The sequence below is a fragment of the Oenanthe melanoleuca genome, chromosome 6, assembly GCF_029582105.1.
Source record: "Oenanthe melanoleuca isolate GR-GAL-2019-014 chromosome 6, OMel1.0, whole genome shotgun sequence".
In the NCBI taxonomy this organism is placed as follows: Eukaryota; Metazoa; Chordata; class Aves; order Passeriformes; family Muscicapidae; genus Oenanthe; species Oenanthe melanoleuca.
In genome coordinates, this window is record NC_079340.1 from 20,200,042 (window position 1) to 20,221,792 (window position 21,751).

Here is a 21,751-nt window from a genome sequence, read left to right on the forward strand (position 1 = left end):
GCAATGATACAGTGCATCTGGATCACCAGCAGTAGGTAATTTGAAGACAAAGATTTGAGAGGTATTAAGCCAAATTATATGTGTGTGTATATATATATATATCTATATGAGATAGAGCTGTAAAAAGTGATACTGTTTATAAATTGTGAAGGAGCACATACAAATATATACATTAAAACATCAACAGTAGTGAATTGATGCTTTCTTGCTGGAAGGGTACTAAGAAATGCAGTCCAGTATTTGTTGAACTTATAGTATGTTTAAATTTTATTTGTACATTTGAAAATACAAACAAAAACATCAGTGAAACAGGGTGAAGCTGAGGGAAAGTACAACACATGTCCCTAAATCTAAAACATTCAGGTGGATTTATTGCCACAATCTCAAAATACAGTCCTATTTTCAACTTGTGCACAGTGGTACATTAAGTCAAGTTGCTCTAATTTCTGGGGCTGTGCACTTTACAAAGAAATTGCTGAAAGCAGTGATATGTGGTAAACATAAATCAAAAGAGTAGATCACTGTGGGTATTCTTATTTGTGAAACAAAAATGTCCTCTAAGAAATCTATCTTCAGTCAGAGGAGCAGGCTGTGGTATGGCAGTTGTTCTTCCCGTGACTTCGGATACCTGTGTTGTCACAGATGACAGTGTATCTGTTTTGGCTTCCTGTGTTGCATGTTATAAAAGTGACGTGGGGTTGAACTCTGTGAAATGCATTTCTTACTACTTTGTAGGTGTTCCTGAACAGTGTTTCCCATCATTTTGGATTTTCTTCTTTAATACCTTGTCCATGTCTTGGTATGTTGAAAGATCTGATTAAATAGGTCTTCATTTTAGCAGTTCAGTTTAATTAAGAAACTCTTACAATATGTTTCAGTTTTGTTGAGTCTTTTGTGTTGTTTTGGCTGTCAATTAGAACCAGGGAGGTGCGTTGATGATTCTCTACTATTTCAGCAACACTGTCAAAGCGCTGGATAAAGAAAACAAAATAATGAGTGCTGGCTTCCTTTAATGCTGTAGTATCGACAGTAATCACTGCATCTTTTTATCTTTACTTCTCATGTAATTAAAGAGTTAAACTACTTGTTACCAAGTTAGATGCTTTGCCTTTTAGTGAGAGCACTGGTCCTTCTCTTACATCTCATTTTAGTCATAAACAGATTAGATTTAAACAATAGAAGATATTACAGGCACCAGCTGTCTCCTCCTTTTCATTTGTGACTGCCACCTGCACAAACTGAACCACTGATTTTGCTGTGGGCCATAGTGAACTGACATTTCATTTTACCTTAAGGTATAGTAGGCTATAGACTGGCTGCTCAGAAGCTGTGGCAGATGTGGTTCAGCCACCTCAGAGGCAAGGCTATGTCCAGGAGTAACATCTATAAAACTGTTCTAGTTGCACAGTTTTAATGTTTGTCACTGTAAATTAGTATCCAGAATCTGCTAGGTCCTTGCTTGGATTATCTATTTATCCTGAGGTCATTTTTCACCCTTTGTTGAAGACCAGGTGAGCTCAAGGCTATTACACTTTCTCTGATCTCAAAACTGATGCCTGGGAGGCAGATAATTAGTCTATGTCAAGCTTACTTTCACATTGCTGAAAAGCCTGCTCTATGCAGTGATAAACTGTTTTTATTGGTATTTGTGTTCCAAGTTTCTGTTTTGCTATCAGAGTAGTTATCTCTGTGGCAGAGTAGATAACCAGTGATCTTTTCACTCCAGAGCTAAAGTTTAATATTTCCTTTAGGTGAAAACAGTATTAACAGTAATATCATTCTCATTTTTGATAGTATTAGGGTTTGTTTTTTTTTTTTGAACATGGCTGTTCTTTCTTTGCAATTTTCCAAGAAACATAACTAGAGTCTTAGAGAGAATAAATGGAGGACCATAAACAGAAAATTTATCTAGTGGCTGCAGCTCTTACCCTGTTAACTTCATTTAAACAGCTCTATGTTTTAAATTTGATCTGTGGTTTTAGTGACAGTGTACAGGAGCTGTTATAACACTGGTTTCTCTAGCTTGACAGATCAGTTATTATAAAGGGTATATTTTTATCTTCATACATGAAGAATCATTTTGGTCATAGTGCAATGTATCTTAGTCCTTGCTTATTAAAGGTATATAATTGAAAACTGTTAGGAAAAATACCCCCACATCATCTCACCTCTTCACCACTTTTTTCTCTGCCCAGTGCATATTGTCTTGTTGATTCAATAAATCGTATAGGAACGTTGTACACTCTCCTGTTGTAAAACACAACCAGTGTATATGGTTGCCGTGAGTCCTGTCCAGAACTCTTCCTTATTAGAAAAGATCCATCCTAAGGAGAGAAAAGTAGTCAGTGTATTTAGCTCATTTCTTTCCAACAACTTAGTTTGGTTTTGCACCTCTTTTAAGGGGGTGTGCATGAGCTAGAAGATCTTCCTCATCTCTCTAGTCTGCAATAGCCTCCCCTGCAGTGCTTTGGTCTTTGAGTTACACTAAAATGCAACTTTGTGTTGCAATGAAAGTCAGCATTAACTAATGTCACCACAGTAATTGCTGTCAGTTTGACAGTACTTGCATGACACAGTAGTTCTGACCTGTTCACAAAGCAACTGATGCTCTTTGAATTCTTCTGGTTATCTTTTAATTTTTTTTCAGTTTGTTTTTTTTTCCCACCCCGTAATACAGACATTCTTTAAAAGTGACCTACCTTGTTTGATCGGTACAATGCATCTTCTGCCATTTTCCTATCACAGGTAGCAGCATACCATGCTTTACTGTGAACACCAGCATCCTAAAAAGAGAGGAACAATGTTTCACCTGTAAAATAATAATGATAATAATAAAGAATATGGCCTGTAGGGGAGTTACTGCTAAATAATGACAGCTATGAAGAACTAAAATGCAGAAAACATAGAGTTTAAAATAGTCTTTAACAGGAGTTCACAGTTTTGGTTGGACAGAGGTAGGGCAAAGAAAAACTGGAGTGTCAAAACGATGGTAACAGATTTGTGATAGAAGGCTGATAAATGACAAAAGAGAGATGCCCTGAGGAGAGGAAAGCAGTCAGGTTCAACTATTTTAAAGACAGATAGAAGCTATTCCAGTAGAATTTAAAGAGGAACAAATGTTGAGGAATAAAGAGACCATTAACAATTTAAATGCTGCTCAATTGTGAGCTTGAAGTGTTTGGATTTGGTTGGTGTCTAAGTTTCCCATATACTTAATGCTGTATGTGAACACAATTATGATAGTCTCCACCTGGACAAGCATGAAGATTGGGTAAGGTTTTGCTCCAGCTTTACAGTAACAAGCTTAATGATAAAATTAATTTTTACATAGGCTTGTAACCTCTGTACAAAACAGATTAAAAGTTGCACTTTATAACTGAGTTGGTCTAGCTGACTTACTGCTGCCAGAGAGGGAATGTCTTGGCTTCTCCTTCGTGCTCATTTTGTTGCTCATCTGATCCCATAGTGAGATAATTCACTTTATTAATCTTTCAGGGGAAAAAAAAAACAACCAAAAAAACTTTCCTTTTTTGTTTTGTCTTTTTTAATGTTTGACTGCCAAGCTAGTTTTCTATCAGTTTATTGATTTGGCTCAACCCACTGCCTGATCAGGAAGGAATACAGAGAAGCTGGGAGGGGAGCTGACTGCGAGGAGAGAGCAGAGCCTCAATTTTGATGGCATTGCGCTGAATTCTTAGGCTGGCTGAAGCCATAACATATAATTTTAACTTCAAAAATTTCCCATGTATTTCTCCAGCCACACTATTCATTGGAAAAAGAAAGGGTGAGAGGAATTGCAAATATGAAAGGTACTTGCCCACATAGAGAATGAGTCCAGTGAACAAACCTTTGTTCAAAAGAAAGAATCAATGGGCCCCAGACCTTTCTTCTACCACTATCTGTGGCCTATAATGTGGAAGCAGACAGCTGCTGCCAATGTTTGGATGAGAACCAAGCAGAGTGAATGTCATGGGAATGAATGACATCTGTGAGCACCTGTATTGTGCAGGATGCTGCAGCAAATGACACCACTGTATATATGCTAGGAAAATAACACTAAAAGCTAAAATTTTTTTAACAAAATGGATCTTCTGTTAATTTCTGCTTCTGCCCATGGCTGTTACATAAAAATTACAAATGTAATTGCTACAAGCTGATTATGTAGTCTTCTGGATTGCTTATTTGAAAGTAATTTTTATAATAAGTATCTAGTATGACATACAGTTAAAATGTTTCAAGAACTTCAAATCCTTTGTGTTCTTCATTGTTGTATTATCTTTGTCATGTCAGACTTTAGAACACTTACTGTTACTGATTCTGCATGATGGAGCCTTTGTTTTACATTCAACAGAACTATTTTTATCTTGTTTGTGACTACTAGGCTTATAAGAATGGCTTTTTGCGTTTTGTAGTCTCCCTTCATCCAAAATGAGAGTAAGGGGAATAACACTGAAATGAAAATAACCTTGCATTTGCTTAGATCATTCAAAGCTTAATGTTGCAACAAAACACATAAAAAAAAGAATTGGCCATAAAACTGACAGCATTAACTTTAATGAGAAGAGATCTGTCTAAAGGAACAGGAAGGAGCTAGACTTGGGAGAGACTAAAACACATAGGGGAGGCACTGCAGCATCATTGTGTTTGCTTACTGTACTTTTTTTCCTGTACACAATTTGTACAGCTATAAGTTAGAACAAAGGAGGCAATTAAAAACTCTTCATAGCCATCTCTGTCAAAGACTAAAGTACATCACCACAGATTTCCTTGTTTCAATGATGTTGCAAATATGAACTGAAGGGTCAGGAAGACTTGAAACTAAATTTTTTTGTTGTGTAGTGTGCCAAGATCCAATATAATACTATTTAGATATTTTTCTACAATTTGTTAAACCTCTCCTATGCTATATGTTGTGAGCATATTTTAATGAAAGCTAACATTGAGATTATTTGTGCTACAGAAAAGCCTCATTGCAAAAGGGGGCATAGAAGCCCTCCAACAAAAGGAGTGTCATTTTCTTTTGAAAGGGGGTAGGAGTGGAAATACTATTTTATAATAAAGGATAAGGAGATTTATGTAATATGAATTTAGCTAATATTGTACCTGGTCAGCAGAACTTGAAATAGGTGAAGTTCTGCCAGGAGGGGAAGCACCCAAAGAACGGTTTGCAGCTTCTGGCACTTCTGGAAAAGAGAACGAAGAACATGTAAGTTTTCAAAATATGTTTATTGACATATGTAATGTCAAGATGTAAGAAATTGATTTGTTACAAGAACTTTGGAAGATCTGGAAACACTTGACCTTTAATATCACTCAGGAAACCTTTTTTTTCTACTGGAAATGCTATGTAAGTGCTGGGACAGTTGCCTGCCCAAAAGGTAGCCTTGCTTATGAAGAGAAAACCAGTTTGGATAACAATTCTGTTATTAGCCAAAACTAGACTTAGAATACAAGAAAAAAACTCTTCCACCAGCAAAGTGAATGAATGTAGCAATGGATAAGAAAATGCAGGAACATGATATAAATAATGCTCAGTCCAGGGTGATAAGCAGCCTTACCAGTGAGGGAGTCAGGAAAATGAATGTACTTCAGAGATAATTATTTACCAATTTAGACTACCTGAACTGTTTGTATGCATGTACAAGTAGTTCAGGCAGCTAAATGGAGAAGCAGAATTAATAAAAAACATTACAATGCTTAATTATAATTGGAATAACAAAGCATAGTTGAAAATAGTTACTAGGGCTGAAATACAGATTTAAGAGTTTAATAAATCAGAAGCAAACTTTTTGAGTGTTGCATAGTAATGATATGATAGAAATAAGTATGGATAATTGCTTTCTGGTAGAAAAGAATTTGGCCCAAGAGTGTAGGTGTTTGCTATAGATACTTGTGAACACTGCTGGATGCAAATTAATACACTAGAGCAGATCATTGTTGAAAATTGAGTGATACTTATTTTGTTATTATGGGAGGCTTTTTTTCTTGTGTTTTACTTATTGAGGAAACAAATGCTACTATTTCTGGATATGGTGCTCTGCAGACTGCATTGTCATATCTTCACTAATAAAATTCTGATTTACATATTGGTTTAGAAAGCAATAAGAATGTTATAGACAAGACCATACAATGACCAGAATAAAAAATTCATTTGGACTAGAGAGCTCAAAGACAACTGTGTGAAGTACATTTAGAACTTCTTTTGTAGTAGAGATGCAACTGCCTGGAAGCTGCATCCCAAGGGGAGGGGAGACATTGTAGGGAGAAGTTTCAGCTCTCAAGGAATTAATAATCACCTGAAGAAGGCTATTCATTATTACGGATTTTGGTTTTTCTGTAAAATTTTGACTGACTGGCTGTTAAAGCTACAGCTGAAAGTAGATTCTATGCATAAAGCAAGAACTGCCAGGAGTCAGTGATATTAGCAAATTAGACTTGACAAAAGGATATTAAAATAAGTAATGAAAGATGCCTTGGTTGTATGTAAAAAAGTAATGAGAGGGCTTTCTGCAGTAAGAATTTTAATGACTTTAAAGATAATCTAGGTGCTAAACAAATAGTAGTTCTGGCACAGAAGTGGAAATTTCCACATTCAAATTGGAAGTAGAGCTTAAATAACTTTAGTACAATTGAACTGATGGGCTCAGTTGATATTTACCTGGGAAATTTAAAAACTGGCACGTGAAATTCAGGAGTGGTAACAATTATTTTATGTAATTTTCTAGTCAGGATGGTACCAAATGATTAAAGAATACCAAATATAATTGCTATACCTAAAGTGGAAAAAGTGACTTGATCATCTACAGGGCTTTTTGTCTGATTCCACAGAACACAAGGCCCTAGGAGAGAATATGAAGGAAATAACATCAAGATTTGGAAGTAAAGATACAACTAGCAAGAGAAAATCTGAATCTTAGCCAAGCAGATAAAATGTTACAGCTCTTTCATAAAATAACAGAGTTCTACAAAGAGTGAATGTGGTACTGTACTTGATCTGGACTTCAGAGGAGCATTTGACATTGTGCCACAGGGGAAATAAATACTTATAATGATGAAGATGGAAGTTAGCTCTAGGCCTGTTTGGGGACACAGAAAAGATGGCAGGTTATGCTGAAGGGACATTAGTGATTATGGGACCAGTGGTATGTGTTATAAAGTTGTTATTGGACCTGGCACAGAACAGGATTATGCTAAAGAAAGTTTACTAATCAGAGCATCATTTAGCACCACATGGTGTTGAAGAATAGTTACAGTTCCAGGAGTAGTAAGAATTTATGCTTCAAGCTGAAACACATCAATTGTGTGACAGGAGCAGACAAACTTGAGTGCATCAGTCAGGAGCATTAATGTGAACCATATTATACTTCCTCAGCACAGGAGATATAATTGCAACATGCATCAAGCAAATGTTTCCAGGAAAGAGATATGCTAAGAACAGCATGTAAGTTCTGAATAGGTACAGTGAAGGGCTTACAGGAAGGTCAGACAAGTGTCTGCTAACAAGCAACTAGAAAAAAGTTGTATCTAATTTACACTTCTGTACAAAAAGGGTTTATACATATATTACCTAATTTGGTTTTAGCTGTGAACTGAAACACTGAAAAGCACTATTTAGAGAAGAGCTTTAGCATTTGCTATTATAAAAGTACCTTCTTTTTTCTTCCATAGAATAAGAATAAATTTAATGCAATAATAATCTGTCTTCTAGGCAACAAAAGCCTGGAGCAGCCCAGAAATGTAATATTTAAGATTTTTCTGTGACAAGAAAGATTGATGGAATCTTTATTATGATGGGAAATGACCCAAACTGCCTTTACTAGAAATTTTTAGTATTCATAAATGTAAATGAAGCACCCATTTTCCATCAATAATCCTGAGATACTCTCTTAATTTTACTAGCTGAGCTAAGATCCTGGATACTTGACCTCCTCTTTGTATGCATTACAGATACATTAACTCCAAATTAATTAATATGCAAGGTATTTTGAAATAATTTTAATTCAAAGATTAACTTGAAATTACACTTAAATCACATTTTGTTTCAAAAACTGAATTGTACTTACTTGGCAGTATTGAGGACTTTTGGAGCAGAGGCCTGAAATAAATGTTGAGAGATTACAGAAAGGTCTGAGAGGATGTACCCAGTCCTGATAATATGAAAATTGAGTATTTGAAGCATGCAGGGGTAGAATGTGTTCCATCTCACCCATTTGTTCATTGAGAAACATGGGTCTGATGCACGTATTTAAAAAATTATATCCCACTAGCAGGAATTTAAGCAGGTTTTAAATCTCCATCACCTTATTACAGATATATCCCCTCATACTTTTTGGTGATGATTATAGTATTTGTATGAAATAATTTGCCATGCTTTATTTTTTTGCTACTGTGAGGTTTTAGGAATCTCAGCTCTAAAAAAGTAGCAAGAAGGCTCCAGTGAAAAGAGTGCTCTCCTTTGAGCCTCTCACAGCTGGTGCACTGAAATACTCACAAGGGGATGGAAAGGGATCTTACTTTTGGGTACCACTTGGAAGGGGGGGAAGTGGAAGTCCCTGGTTGGAATTGCGCCGTCGTTCTGGTGCCGTAGGTTTTTCTGGAGTTTGAGAAAACAAACGGTAGAGTCAAGATTTCTTCAGAAATATATTATCCCAGATTAGGGAGTCCCAGTAGGTGAAGGAGGATTTCTTTGCTATAAATTTGGTTTTTTATCCTTACATGGCAGCCTGCCATGGCGCCGCTTTTTAAAACTAATTCTAGGCAAATATCTGTGCTGTGGATGCTTGGTGAGACTCCCTGACACGGAGGGAGGGTGCTGGAACCGGCTGCCTGCAGGGGCTGGGCTGGCAGGGGCATCCCAGCCTGGAGCAAGGCAGCAGCTCCTGCTGAGCCTTGCCTGGAGGAGCTGCCACCTCACACAGACACAGAGATGGGATGGGATGGATTTCCTGCCTGTGCCAGGGATGGGCTCTTGCCAGCAGTCGGCTCCATAAGAGATGATTCTGGCTGGGTTCAGGACCCGTCCCTCCCTTCCCCCTTCTCCACTTCCAGGGCTACACGGGCACGCTGCTGGTCCATTACTGTCGTACATTACCCTGCCAGTAACCTCGGCAGTTTTACTGAGACTGCTTTCAGAGAACAATGACATTCAGTGCAACTAAGGCTGCTCAGATCCAGTTTGAAATTGCTAAAACCAAACACCCCTCAAAAACCTACAGTAAGTTGAATGTGGTGTTGTTAGTTTCATGTTTTTAGTTAAAAAAAAAAACCACCAAAATCATATACATTTTTCAACTTTTTTACAGTAGAGCTGTAATTTACCTTCACTTGCAGTTAAGGTCTCTCTGGAAGGTAAACATGGTTTCTGCAGTAAAAGAGAAAGACAACCAAGTATTAACTGGCAACTTGTATAGCAAGGGTTTATCATGCATACACTTTATGAAATAGCTTAGAATTGACAACATCCTGGAAGAATTAGGAGGCAGAGACACAGCCAATAGCCATTCTGTGAAGAGCCTCTAGTTGTATGACCTTGAAGTTTGGGATTTTGCAAAGGAGATTAGGAAAGAAGCCCAGTTTGTGGGTATAAATAGATGGAGAAAAAGAAAACTCTAGATGGTTCATTCTTATCTCAGGCCCAAAAATCAGAAGTCTATCCCAAATACTTGCAAATCAAAATTTGATTTTCACCCTGAGCTATGCACAGAAATATCTGAACACATTTCTGTTTACTGGAAGTTAAACTGTCAGTTTAGCTAAGAGTAAAACTGGAACCAATCTACCAGTTTTAATTTTTTTTGTTTTCATTTTGAAACAATGATAATAAACTGCCAGCTTCGAAACATTTTTCAAATTAATTTCTTTGAAGATTTCAACCAGTCCTATTATTTTCTGCCACAAGAAGTTTTGGGATATTTTTTGAACGATGAAATGCTTACTGAAAAACCTCAGACGAATTCTGATAAAATTCCTGCATATTTCTTGAGCTATCACTTGCAGTGAATTCATATTCCTCATAGGCAGCCCTGTACATTCTGGGAATACTTCTGAATTGCATGTTTTCCTGTTTATTTCTCATTTATTCAGTTAATGCACTGTGCTTATTGTTACATCCTAGAGCATTGAATTCAAACATGGTTTTGATAAAAATATTTTTCTGCTTGAGCAGAAAGATCACTGATCTTCATTCATGTAATAGCATTCAAATATTTCCTGTCTTCATAACTCTTTCCCCTAGTATTTTTGGCATTTGTCTTGTACCCAAACCCATGATAAAATTAAGTTTTACAATAAATTTAAAATCTAATAAAATTTTGGGTTGATTATACAATTACAAGTCAACTTACTGGTGAAATTACTGCATTAGAAGTTTTCTTGCTGAAGTATGGAAGAAAACGAAAAACAATGAATTTGGTTACTTAGCAGATACATGGATTAATTTAGCAAATAAGCATCAGTTTCATTGGTTCTCAGGGTATTTCTATCTTAGATGGGATTCACTGTATACTTGTAGCAGTTAGAAACAAACAAGAATAAATAAGGAAAAAGGTGCAATATGACAACTCAGTAAAGGTACTTACACAAGGAAGCTACAACTCTGTCCAATACTTAACATGACTTGGATGGGGCAGGAGAATTTAATGAAAGCTTTCTGCACTTCTAGGCTTGCATGTGCTAGTGCTGCAGTATGGGACTGAACCAGACAAGGCAGCCAGCATCTGCCATCAGTGGCAGGCAGTGAAGGGCAAGGCCACTTGGCATACAAACAGTATTCCTCCAGAAATAACAAAATAACAGCTTGCCTTTACCTAGTCAGGATATCTTTCACAAACAGGAATAAATATTATTTCTGAATTCTAATTGTTATAGGCAAGGAGAGGAGTAATCTCCTAATAAATCTATTAAACCCATCCCCATCAAAGAAGTATTTTTATCATTTTTTACTCACAGGCCCCTTGGTAATGGAGATGGAGTTGCTCCGGTGGGAAATCTGGATTCTTGTGTGTTATTGAACCTCTGACCTAGAGGTGCAAGAATATTTAGTATGCAATGTGAGCTGCATCTGAACAGTGGATTTTCCTCAATGCCATTTTAGTGTTAATGTAATAAAGGTAAAAAATATCCCTTGGTTTAATTTTTTTCTTAACATATTTTCAGTCTAATTATACAAGAGAAGAGCTCAGTAACACTTCTTGCTTATTGCTGACTGTACAGATAAAATATACACTGACACACCATACTGCATGCTGTATTATGATAACTGGTGGCATATGAGTCCCTCTCATATTGCTGTGTTTTCATCTGAATACTTACTTTCATCATTATTGTTTGCTTCATGGTCCTGTAATAGAAAAATAGGTTAAATTTGATATGAAGGAATTAAAAAGGTAATTACTGTGTTCAGTTTTAAGTCCTTCACTAGCAGAAGGACATGGAGCAGGGAAGGGCAACAAGGTTAACAAAGGGACTGAAGTACAAGTCTTATGTGGAGTGGCTGAAGGAGCTCGGGGTGCTTAGCCTGGAGAAAAGGAGGCTCAGGGAGGCCTTACTGCTTTCTACAAGTACCTGAAAGGAGGGTAACAAGCTTCTCTTTTCTCCCAGCTAACAAGTGACAGGACAAGAGGAAATAGCCTTATGCTGCACCAGAAGAGGTTTAGATTAGATATTAAGAAAATTTTTTTTCACTGGAAGGGTGGTCAGGCATGGGATGGGCTGCCCAGGGCAGTGGTAGAACCACCATCCTTGGAAGTGTTCAAAAGCCATGTGGATGTGGCACTTACTGACATAGTTTAGTGGTGAACACGGTGGTACTGGATTAACAGCTGAAACTTGATCTTAGAGGTGTTTCTCAGCCTGAATGATTCTTTGATTATTAAATGAGAACTACATGAATAATCAATATGGTTGTGGTATTTGTAGTAATTTTTAAAGAAACATTTGTACAGAAGGTATATAGTATCCAGAATACTTTAATGATGTCAACTGAAAATTTTTTAGCAATCATCGAATTTTGAACTTTCTAATAATCTTGAGATTGCTTGTAGCAAGCATTGAGAAAATTTGGCCTTAGTTTTGCAGTGAGACCTTTTTGGTTAATGTTTCATTTCTGACCTGGAAGACAGAAATTTTGCAGGAGATTTGACTGTACTAAAAACACATCTTCCACTGAATGGAGGAAACTTAGTAGACTCTCTTGTCACCATGCTAGAACTGAAGCTAATCCACCTAATTTTCTGGCTTCTTTTGGAGATGCTTAATTTTGGCTTCCATTTCTTGACTTTTAGGGAATCAAGACTCCCATCTGATAAGTATCTTTCAAAGAGGCACCAGTTATTAATTTGTCTGTCTTCATCTACCCAGCTAACGGCTTTTTCACTACTGTTAGTGACAAATGCATCCTTCTCTGGCTGAAGAGATATAATCCATCACCCAGCAGTTGAGGAAATGAGACATGGCAAAAATTTTCTCCCAGTCAGCTCAGGCCTTTGAGAAGAACAAGGGTTACAGTTCTCTGCACATGATCAGTGTTGGTTAGTGCTGACAACAGATTGAATGGGAGCAGTTAACAGATGTTTCAGTTATTGTTTTGGCTTTGTCAGTGTGCTGTAGCCAGGGTTGGAAAGGAACAACAGAGCATTGGATAAACATCATGCTCATTACCACGTGTTTGTTTAAAATTGTTAAGGAACTTACAAGACAAGCAAGGACCCCAAAATTTGGACTGCACTGGGTAACTCCTTCCTAGGCTGACTCTTGTGACAAACTGGTGAACTGCAAGCACCCAGGAGCTGAACACACACATTGCATAAATGAATGGGAGCTTCATCCTGGAGCTGTAACTCACTCAGTGTGTGGCTCCAGCTTAAGGACAGTCTCTTTTTATTCTCTGCAAAGCTAGGATGATATCCATCTTACATGTAAGCTCTGAAAATGCATTAATGGAGAGGTTTCAGCTGCAATATGGCACTCCAGTCTGTTCTGAAGCAGGAGTATTCTTAGTGCTGACTGGATAGTGGAATTTCTGTCCAACATTCTCCCTTCAGGCTCAAGTTTTTTTTCTTATCTTGTATTGGTAAGAAAAGCTGAGAAATCAAACTATTTCATAAAAGAGACATCCCAAATTTGCACTGCTTAGGAATTGTTCAGAATCCCACAGGATAGAGATCAAAATGGGAAGAACTTTGGGATGAGGTGGAAGGGAAACTAAAATGCTGATGCTGTGGTATGTACAAACTGCTTGGTACATCTAGAAATTTAAAGACTGAAGTAAGATTATAAGGTGCTCATATACCACCTGCACTGTGTTACCATAACATCTAATCCTATTATATGACCCCAAATTCCTAGTTTTAAGTGTCTAATTTCTCAATATAGTTATTGGTAGACTGATTATTTCTTGGGGACAATTCCAAGCATAGGGCTGGGACAAGGTCTGAGCACGTAGCTTTTGGCACAGATGCTGACATAGTTACATTGCTCTGCTCTTGATAGCTGGCTTCTCATGCAGACCCTCTCAAGCTGGCACAGCTGTAAGTAGAGCTATGGTGCAGACCAATTTATAGAGCTAATCCGTCTGAAGAATAATCTTTGACTATTTGCTTTTGCTCATTTCTGCAGTTAGACAAGTATCCAAATAGTTTGCTTCAAAAAAACCAGCAGAGTGGAAGGGACAGACTAGGGATAAGAGCAGAGGGAGAAGAGGACTGGCTGAAACACAGCCTTAGGACCCAAGGCTGGTAATTAATCCTTTAAGGACTGCATTTTCTAGTGATACGGGTTACTCAGACTACCCAGCCTGACATTTTAGAAGGTTTCCACTTTCAGAAAGCATTAATCATTCACCATCTGAGAGGAATGAGGCTCAAGGAAAAGTGCAAAATCATCCTTTGCTACTTATGGTTTCTGAAGTACAGCTCATATTTTTTAGTACAAGAAATTATTTTTGTGGACTGAGACATATATCCCTTAAAACACTTGAACTTTTTCTTGGATCAATACAGGTGTCCAGTGCTTTTTTGTCCAAAAGATTAATGGCAACAATCACAACATCAGATGAATATGACATTTGGTCATCTGTTTCTGTTATTTCATCCAGGTAATAAATAGATGATCCATCTACTTATATTTGAAAAGGGACTAAATTTAACACATTCTTTTAGAGTGGCCCATTAATTACTCACTGTTTTTGGATGAAGACGACTTCTGGGGAGAGGCAAAATATTTCTGAAAAATACACATGGTAAGTTATGATGAACAGGATTTATTTATTTAATTGGCTCAGATAGACTTAAGATCTAGAGGGAAGGAGGTCTGCAGTAAATGGATTTGATTTCAGCTCTGCACAGACAGTGGTTGTGGTGATGCTGTGCTCTTGGTGTGGAACTAGAAGAGCTTCTGTCCTAGACCTTGAGTCCCCTGTGATTGCACAGGACCTCACCAAACACCCTCACACACAGAGTATTGTAGATGCCTCCTTCTGGGGGCACATATTTTGCAAGATAATGACCCAGAGATGAGGCGGGGTTATGAAGCAGCTTTCTATGCTTCTGGGGACACAGTGAAGTATGCTGCACACTCAAGTATTATTTTTCCCTTTTCCTCCAGAGACTTGGGATATAAACCACGGATTTACTGTGCCCAGTTTCTTTACAAGCGATCTTGTACAACTGCAAAAAGATCTAGTTTGAAGAGATGGCTAATAGGACCTTAAACTTGCTTGTAGAGATATTTTATCCGTGTACCAGATCCCTAAAATTCAAGCAAATTGGCTTGAATACAGAAGTTCACAAAGCAATGAGAGCTTTTGATTCTCACCTTGTCCTAACATCCCTAGTATTTGAGTGTCCTGACAATTGTCTATTGTCTGAAGTCTATACATTAAAGAGAACAGAATTTTTTCTCTGCTAATATTTCCTATTGATCAAAGCTCCTGTTAACTTACCTGGAAGTATCCTGCTTAGGTGACTCTCTGGTCACACTGTGCATGTGGGAGTGCTCTGTATTCTGAGCAGGCATAAACATGAGTGGCTTGGTGAACCTAGTAATGAAACATTAATTAACAAAGGAAAATTATATTTAACAACAGTGAATATAAGGAAAACATCTCTTTCTTCTCCCCTTCCCCCTCAAAATTCTAAAAAGTAACCTTAAGAGTATTTATTTTTGATATATATTACATTTGAGTTATTGAAATGATCATAGAAATGGTAATATTTTTGTAGATAATCTGAAAAGATATTTACTGTATATATTTCTTCTGTTACTGTACTTCTTCTAAAGAAATAATTATCAGACATGTAGTATCTAGATGAGAAAATATATTTTCTGACAGTTTAAAATAACGCACAAAAATTCATAGCAATGGGTTACCTGGTTACTGGTGGTGGTGGTGATGGTTTTTCCTGTAAGAGAAAATGCACTTAATTTTTTTTGTCACTTTTTGATTCCATAAAATAAATTTGTATGATCCTATTTATGTCACCACATCAAGATATTATTTTTGCACTGTGATACAGATTTCTACTAGAGCTCTGTCTGGTAATCTACATTAGGATGGGAGAGGCAAGAACTCAACATCAGTAAATCTGCTTTGGCCATATGTTATGTCAGTACCAGGAAATGGGAAAAAAATTACTGTGTCAGAACTGTCACTGCTCCTCTGCTGCAGTTCTGCTTCTGTAAAACATTCCCTTAGGCAGCTGCTTCACAGATTGGATCATTACCACAGAGGACTGGGAAACTTTCTCCTTCCCATTTACTCTTTTGAAATGGTTTGCCAGCTTTTCTGAAAAGGGAGTGTCAAAGCTTTAAGTGCAGGAAGAGATTTGTTCCCAGTTTTCCCTTCTGAAAGACTGATAATCTTTTCTCTCAATCACATTTGTACCCTGCCTGAGGGCAATGGGAGTCATACTGTTGAAAGGCCTCACCTCTTCTTCAGGAACCTCGTAGACTTCTATAGGACAGGGAAGAAATGAAAAGCATTCTTTAGTGTAGCATAAATATACTGCATGTTACCATAAAAGCTGATCCGAATTTGTCTGATTTTACTTCTGACTCTGGAAAAATAACTTGGAGAAACTGCTCAGAATTTGAATCTGCCACCAAAACCCTGGAGCAGCAACACCCCCTGTCTTCTAGTTGGAACTTCATGTGAAGTCACAGGAATTGTGATATACAGTCACTATATTAATCAAGTTTCCTCCCACTGCAAAACCTTTTTATTGATTTGTTCTTCTTCTCCTTCCCTCCCCTCTGCAAGCACTTGTATCAGTTTGGAAAAAATGCATTATCACACCTGTACTAGCATTGAGCCTTTCCTTGACTCAAGGAGGAAGAAATCAGATCAGTCATAAATGCAAGCTGGCTCATTTCTATGGCCACCTGAGTTCTGACCCACAAGTATATTTTAATTCAGAGATCTTAAAAGAAAAAAATACCAGCATCTTTATTTATGCCCAGTTCTTCAATGAAAACAGAATCCTATTTTAGTGAATTTCATGTCAGGTTTCACCACTTTACTGCTCCCAAGTGTCTCAGCTCCCACCAGGGGGAGATGTTTTATTTTTTAGTAGCATCTGTCAGGAGCTGGTTGTTACTCAACACTGATATACAGAAAGGCTGAAATTGAAAAGGGCATTTTAAAATGTGTGGAAAATGACTCACGAAATCTTAAGTAATTAATAAAAAATGTTACTTTACAGGTGTAGTTGGTGACTTTAAAGCTAAACACATTGCTAATGAATATGCAAAGCTTTTTAAAGAACCTGGATCATGTCTGAAAGGTTATATCCAAGCAATTAGTGAGATAGGATGCAAAACAACTCTAAGTTGGCAGAGAGAGATTAAACAAGAATATCTGAATTTACAAAAGCAAATAGGATGCCTCTTATTTGCTTCTGCTTTTGTTTCTTTTTCCAAATAAAATGCTCTTTACAGAACCTCAATGGGAACACACTTATTAAAGGCCATACAAGACATCAGTCTGTACAGAATTTTTATATGCCTAAGTCTAATGGTCTAAAAGTATTGGGTCTTGATTCTTATGGTGATATGGGATTACTGACATACTGAGTCCTATAATTCTTTTTGCTGTATTGATCCATTTGTGTTCCTCCACTAGAGCAAAAGACTAAAAATAAATTAATTGGGGCAAGTAACTCATTCTAGTTTTATTCACGCTTAAAATGGATTTACTATTCAAGCTAGACAAAGCAACTGCTACAACACAGAAAGGCTAAAGGGGAACATATTTTTGTTTTACTTTAGTATGTCATAGGGTTAGTGGTGTGAATACATCAGGCATAATTTAGTATTCCACAGTCTTACATTATTTTATTCTAACAGCACTGCAAGCTCCACGTACCTTGCATATTAGAAGTAAGAGAAGGCTTTGGAGAAATGGGGGGGGGTGGCTTTGTTGTCTTCATAAATCTGTTCACAGGTGCTAAAAACATATTTTATTAATGTATTTGTGCATGTGTATATATACACATATCTATTTATATATATATATACACATCTGTTAACAAACTAACAATATAACATTTATACAATAATAATCAATATTAAATAGGTCCAAATGACAATCTTTTGTGTGACCTTGAATAAATCAACTGAGTCAGAAAGCAGCTCTCATTTTAAAAAACAAGTATTATTCAGTATTCCAGCCTTTGTGAAGAGGTTTGATACTGTCAGTAATGTCAGAGAGCAGAACTACATACCCTTCTCTGTTTACTTTTCACCTTTGGGCTGTAATAGTTTCATTCTCTAACTAAATATACATATATATATAATGCAATTTAAAAAAATACAAAAATAAAAGCAAAGTCAGTCTTTATGTACTAAATCTCAAAATGCTTGTTCTTTCCCTGAAACACTTCAGCAAACAGAGAATTTTAATGCTACTGCTCCCTTGGATGAGAAGGTAGGTCATATGTCATAAAAAGCCTCCTGGTTGCACAAGGGCTGGACTTTGAAATAGCTGAGTGAAAGAGGCAGAAATTAAATGTGTCTTCCAATAAAGTTAAAAATAATTTTGGCCTTGTTATAAGCCAAAGGAGCCAACTGCCTTTTTGCAGGCTGTGATCACTTTAATTGCTGCATCTCCACACTTTGACCCCTAGAAACAGACATTAATTTGACCCTTTTTTTCACTCTTATTCCTAATAAAGCAATAATTGTAAGTTTAAATGACTAAAACTCACATCTTGTAGGTAGCGACATGCTGCTTTCTGTGGGTTCAATATAGTTATCATCATCATTGTCCACTGGCACAATGTAGTTATCCTATGAGAAATGCAAGACAAAAAATCCATCACATCATCATGTCAACAACCTCTTGGGACTGAAGCCCTGGCAGCAGTTTACAATAGCTGCCATTTCACAGTTACTCCTATTTCAAACATTTATCATCCTATGTGGAAGGGAATACCAGAGATTGAAAACTGTTTGTGAAATTATTCCACTGGTGTGTAGAAGCCCTCCCTTCCCTCTGGTCCTGGAGTAGCCTTTGAGGTGAGTCTCTCCCCATTGCCTGCAGCTTATTACAGCTGATCAGGAGCTATTCCATGGCCTCCTTGATACTCAGAGCAGGCATATATCCCCTAGGAACCAGTATGGTACCCTCAGGTCACTGTTAGTGGTGTACCAAATGATTTGTACTGCAGAGGCTAAGAAAGAGACCAGACCATGACACTGCTATGACATTTACACAGTTAAAACAAGTATATCTGCAAACTTTACCTCATCATCACTGCACTCCTTAGGCTTTGGTGGCACTTTTGGTTTTGCAGCAGGAGATGGCAATGGCATGGATGGCACACATGGTTTCTTTGGTCTGGACATGGCTGGACTGGGTGTACTTGGGAGAGGTTTGTTGATGGGAGGAAGCTGTGGGTTACCACTGCGATTGTCTTTTAATTTGGTAGAAAACAACAATTTTAGTAAAAATTACACATTAGTCTCTGTACTTTCTCCTATGCTTGTGCAAAAGTATTTGCTGTGGCTGCAGCACAGGTCAAATGGCAGACCTGAGCACAGCTGGACTTGATGTTGAGACCTGTGTGTAAACAAGTCCTATTTCACTGCACAGGACAGCAGCCTAGCCCTCTCTACCAGGCTGCAGAGGGTGCCCAGACACTGACTGTTGTATGAACAACTGTCTAACCTTGGGGAAAAGGTGGTGGCTGGTGGTGTAGTGCATATGAGACATGAGAAAAACACACTGGGTGGGACTAGAACATGAATTATGCTGGGTTGTCTGGGCTGTCATTTTAACAAGTCCTTCCCTTTTCAAAGAACACACAAGTGAAGAGCTTATGAACTTCTATGAGTTCAAACTTCCATGAGTACATATGTGGTATTTTAACACTTTGATGAATATTCTACAACCAGTAACAGTCTGGTATGATACAAAAATGAAAGCAGGCATTATGTCAGTATTTATTTTCTCCACGTCTCGAATCATCATTTAACTGAAGCGAACTTTCATTCACTTCAATGCAACCTATCCATAGTTGAAAAGAATCAAATCAGAATGAAAAAAAAATCCCTTTATACTGGATTGATGTAAATAAAATCTCAATCCTGTTCTGTTTTTCAGGATATTTATCATCCTTAGTACTAATTTTGAAGAACAATAATGAGTGAATATTTGGGCTACTGTTTTACTGCTTTGGGAATAATGACTGGAAAAACAGAGAAGATTAAGAAGGGACCTGTCTAGTCTTATGTGCCTCATCTTTAATAGGAATTCCTGCATTAATACATGTGGATTAATTTGGAGGCTCAAGTTAATAGTATCTCCCATACCTTTGTTTGAATTTTGTCATTAGTAGATGTCTATCAAAGTCTCTAGGACACATTACATTAAAATTATAAACATCACTACTGGCATTACTAACCTGTTTCATGCTGTAAAAAAAAAAAACAAAAACAAAAACAAAAAAACCCATACTCCTGAAGGCTTAAGAGCTGAATATCAGAATTAATAGCAAGCTCTTGAGGAAAGGACAGATTAGTGCATTTGAGGCCTCCTCTCCTGGTACTGATCAAAAAGCAATTATCAAGGTGACATAGTTAACTATTCCATAACTACCTGCATATTCACCCCTAGAAACAGGGAATGCAGAGGGAATCTTCTTTTTCTCCTTCTCACTTGGAGGTGGCTCATAGCTGTCATCAGGATTCTCTTCACTGGGGACCACATACATCTCCGAGTCAGAGTGGTCATCTGGATTTTCATAATCACTGTCCTAGAAAGACAGAACTTTCCATTTCTCATCTCATAGTAATCTCTAACAAAAATATCCTTGCAAGAGCGTGATAACAAAATTACAGCAATGTACCCTTGAATGGTCACATCATATTCCCTTTTAGTGCCTCCTCTTGCCAAGAGGCACTCTGCCTCCTCCCCTTCTGCTCCTCCCAGAAGCTCCCCATCTTCTTGCTATCTCCAAGGAGTCCTTTCACCTCAAGAGTTCAGTCTTCAAATTATGGACCAATAGCTTGTTTCCCTTCTCAGGACAGTTCCTTTCTAGATCCAGCTGTGACTCTTGATGTGTGTTGTCACTTCCTCTCCCTTTCCTGTTAAAAGGGTACTCAACATCTGACTCCACAAGGAAACTGGTCACTTCAGGCTGACAGTTGCACCGTTACTTTACATGGCTGACAGCCATGAATTGCTTCATTCCAATGTTTGCTAAAATCTTAGCAGTTTTCATTTTTAGTAAGAAGTGGCTTTCTTCTCCTCACACCTCCCACCCTTCCTGCCCCAAATAAAACCTCTTACTAATTTCTGAAATCATAATTCAGTTTAGGAAGTCCCTTAAATCGATGCCGTGTGCTTACTTATCAAAAAACCTTAGCATTCATGGTGACCATTGACTGTGCTTCTGAAAGTACTTCTAAGTTTAATATAAAAAAAATTGAGGCAGCTGAAAATCAGTGGCTAACTGTGAATTAAACTGATGTAAAAAAAACCCATTTCAATAGTATTTAGTTCAACCACAAGTAGACGACTTAAAAGGAAACTTGTATTATTTCTTGTGCTAACTTCTTGCTACGGTAACCTCTTACTAGCCCAAAATATGTACTTACAAAATCATCTGACCATTGATCCTCTTCATTGTCTGCATGTTCTAAACCAAACATTAGAGTTATTTAAGGAGATGCAATAGTGAATGCAAATGTTTATCTTAGATTGGTTTTTCAATCTATACTTATCACATTCAGTTAAATAGAGTGAGGAAGATTTCCAGAAAGTTCTGAGCAACACAGCTGGTTTAGACAGAATAGTAAATTAAATGCCTCCTTGCTTATTTTTGATAAATTATTTTAGAACTGTTGGAAAAGCATTAGAAAATGACAAACTGTGCATGGTCTGAACAGCAGAACATGCACTTTAACCACAATGTCCTGCTAATTCATCTCATTTTCAAGTAGGGGTGACAGTTTCTAGATAATGGAATTCTTGCTGACCTCTGGGCCCTATAGCTTCTCGTTGGTTAAAGTGCCAAGACAGCACACTAATTACAAGTGTTTATGTTAAACAGGGAACAGTTACCTGACAACTTCCAAACTCCTGTTTTCTTCTATTCTTATCTTAACAAGATGGCTGTTAACTTGTAAAAATAGCCATAAGCTAGTTTGTGGGCAGTGCTGTATGATAGGCAAATAGAGATCTACCTTTAAGATAACTCATGATGTCATCATTATATTAATAGTATTAAGATTTTAAATTTGTAGTGATGCATTT

General features: G+C 37.4%; 1 protein-coding gene across 8 annotated transcripts in view; it reads right to left on the reverse strand.

Annotated features, from left to right (window-relative positions):
- Positions 1-249: 249 nt before the first annotated feature.
- The window catches only part of BLNK (B cell linker), a 92,422-nt gene continuing 70,920 nt past the window's right edge, over positions 250-21,751 (reverse strand). For 4 of the 8 annotated variants that reach the window (XM_056494389.1, XM_056494387.1, XM_056494386.1 and 1 more), the window contains 20 exons: positions 21,094-21,134; positions 20,093-20,249; positions 18,739-18,908; positions 18,201-18,282; positions 17,360-17,440; positions 15,924-15,949; positions 15,367-15,398; positions 14,939-15,034; positions 14,178-14,220; positions 11,311-11,338; positions 10,946-11,018; positions 10,344-10,374; positions 9,319-9,361; positions 8,515-8,593; positions 8,064-8,095; positions 6,774-6,839; positions 5,104-5,183; positions 2,700-2,783; positions 2,169-2,324; positions 250-971 (listed from right to left, as the gene is read on the reverse strand). In XM_056494389.1, the coding sequence (XP_056350364.1) occupies positions 852-971; positions 2,169-2,324; positions 2,700-2,783; positions 5,104-5,183; positions 6,774-6,839; positions 8,064-8,095; positions 8,515-8,593; positions 9,319-9,361; positions 10,344-10,374; positions 10,946-11,018; positions 11,311-11,338; positions 14,178-14,220; positions 14,939-15,034; positions 15,367-15,398; positions 15,924-15,949; positions 17,360-17,440; positions 18,201-18,282; positions 18,739-18,908; positions 20,093-20,249; positions 21,094-21,134 (1,520 nt within the window). In that variant the 3' untranslated portion in view covers positions 250-851. Of the gene's footprint in view, positions 972-2,168; positions 2,325-2,699; positions 2,810-5,103; positions 5,184-6,773; positions 6,840-8,063; positions 8,096-8,514; positions 8,594-9,318; positions 9,362-10,343; positions 10,375-10,945; positions 11,019-11,310; positions 11,339-14,177; positions 14,221-14,938; positions 15,035-15,366; positions 15,399-15,923; positions 15,950-17,359; positions 17,441-18,200; positions 18,283-18,738; positions 18,909-20,092; positions 20,250-21,093; positions 21,135-21,751 lie in introns of those variants that run through there. The other 4 variants (XM_056494388.1, XM_056494394.1, XM_056494393.1 and 1 more) reach the window with 2 other exon arrangements.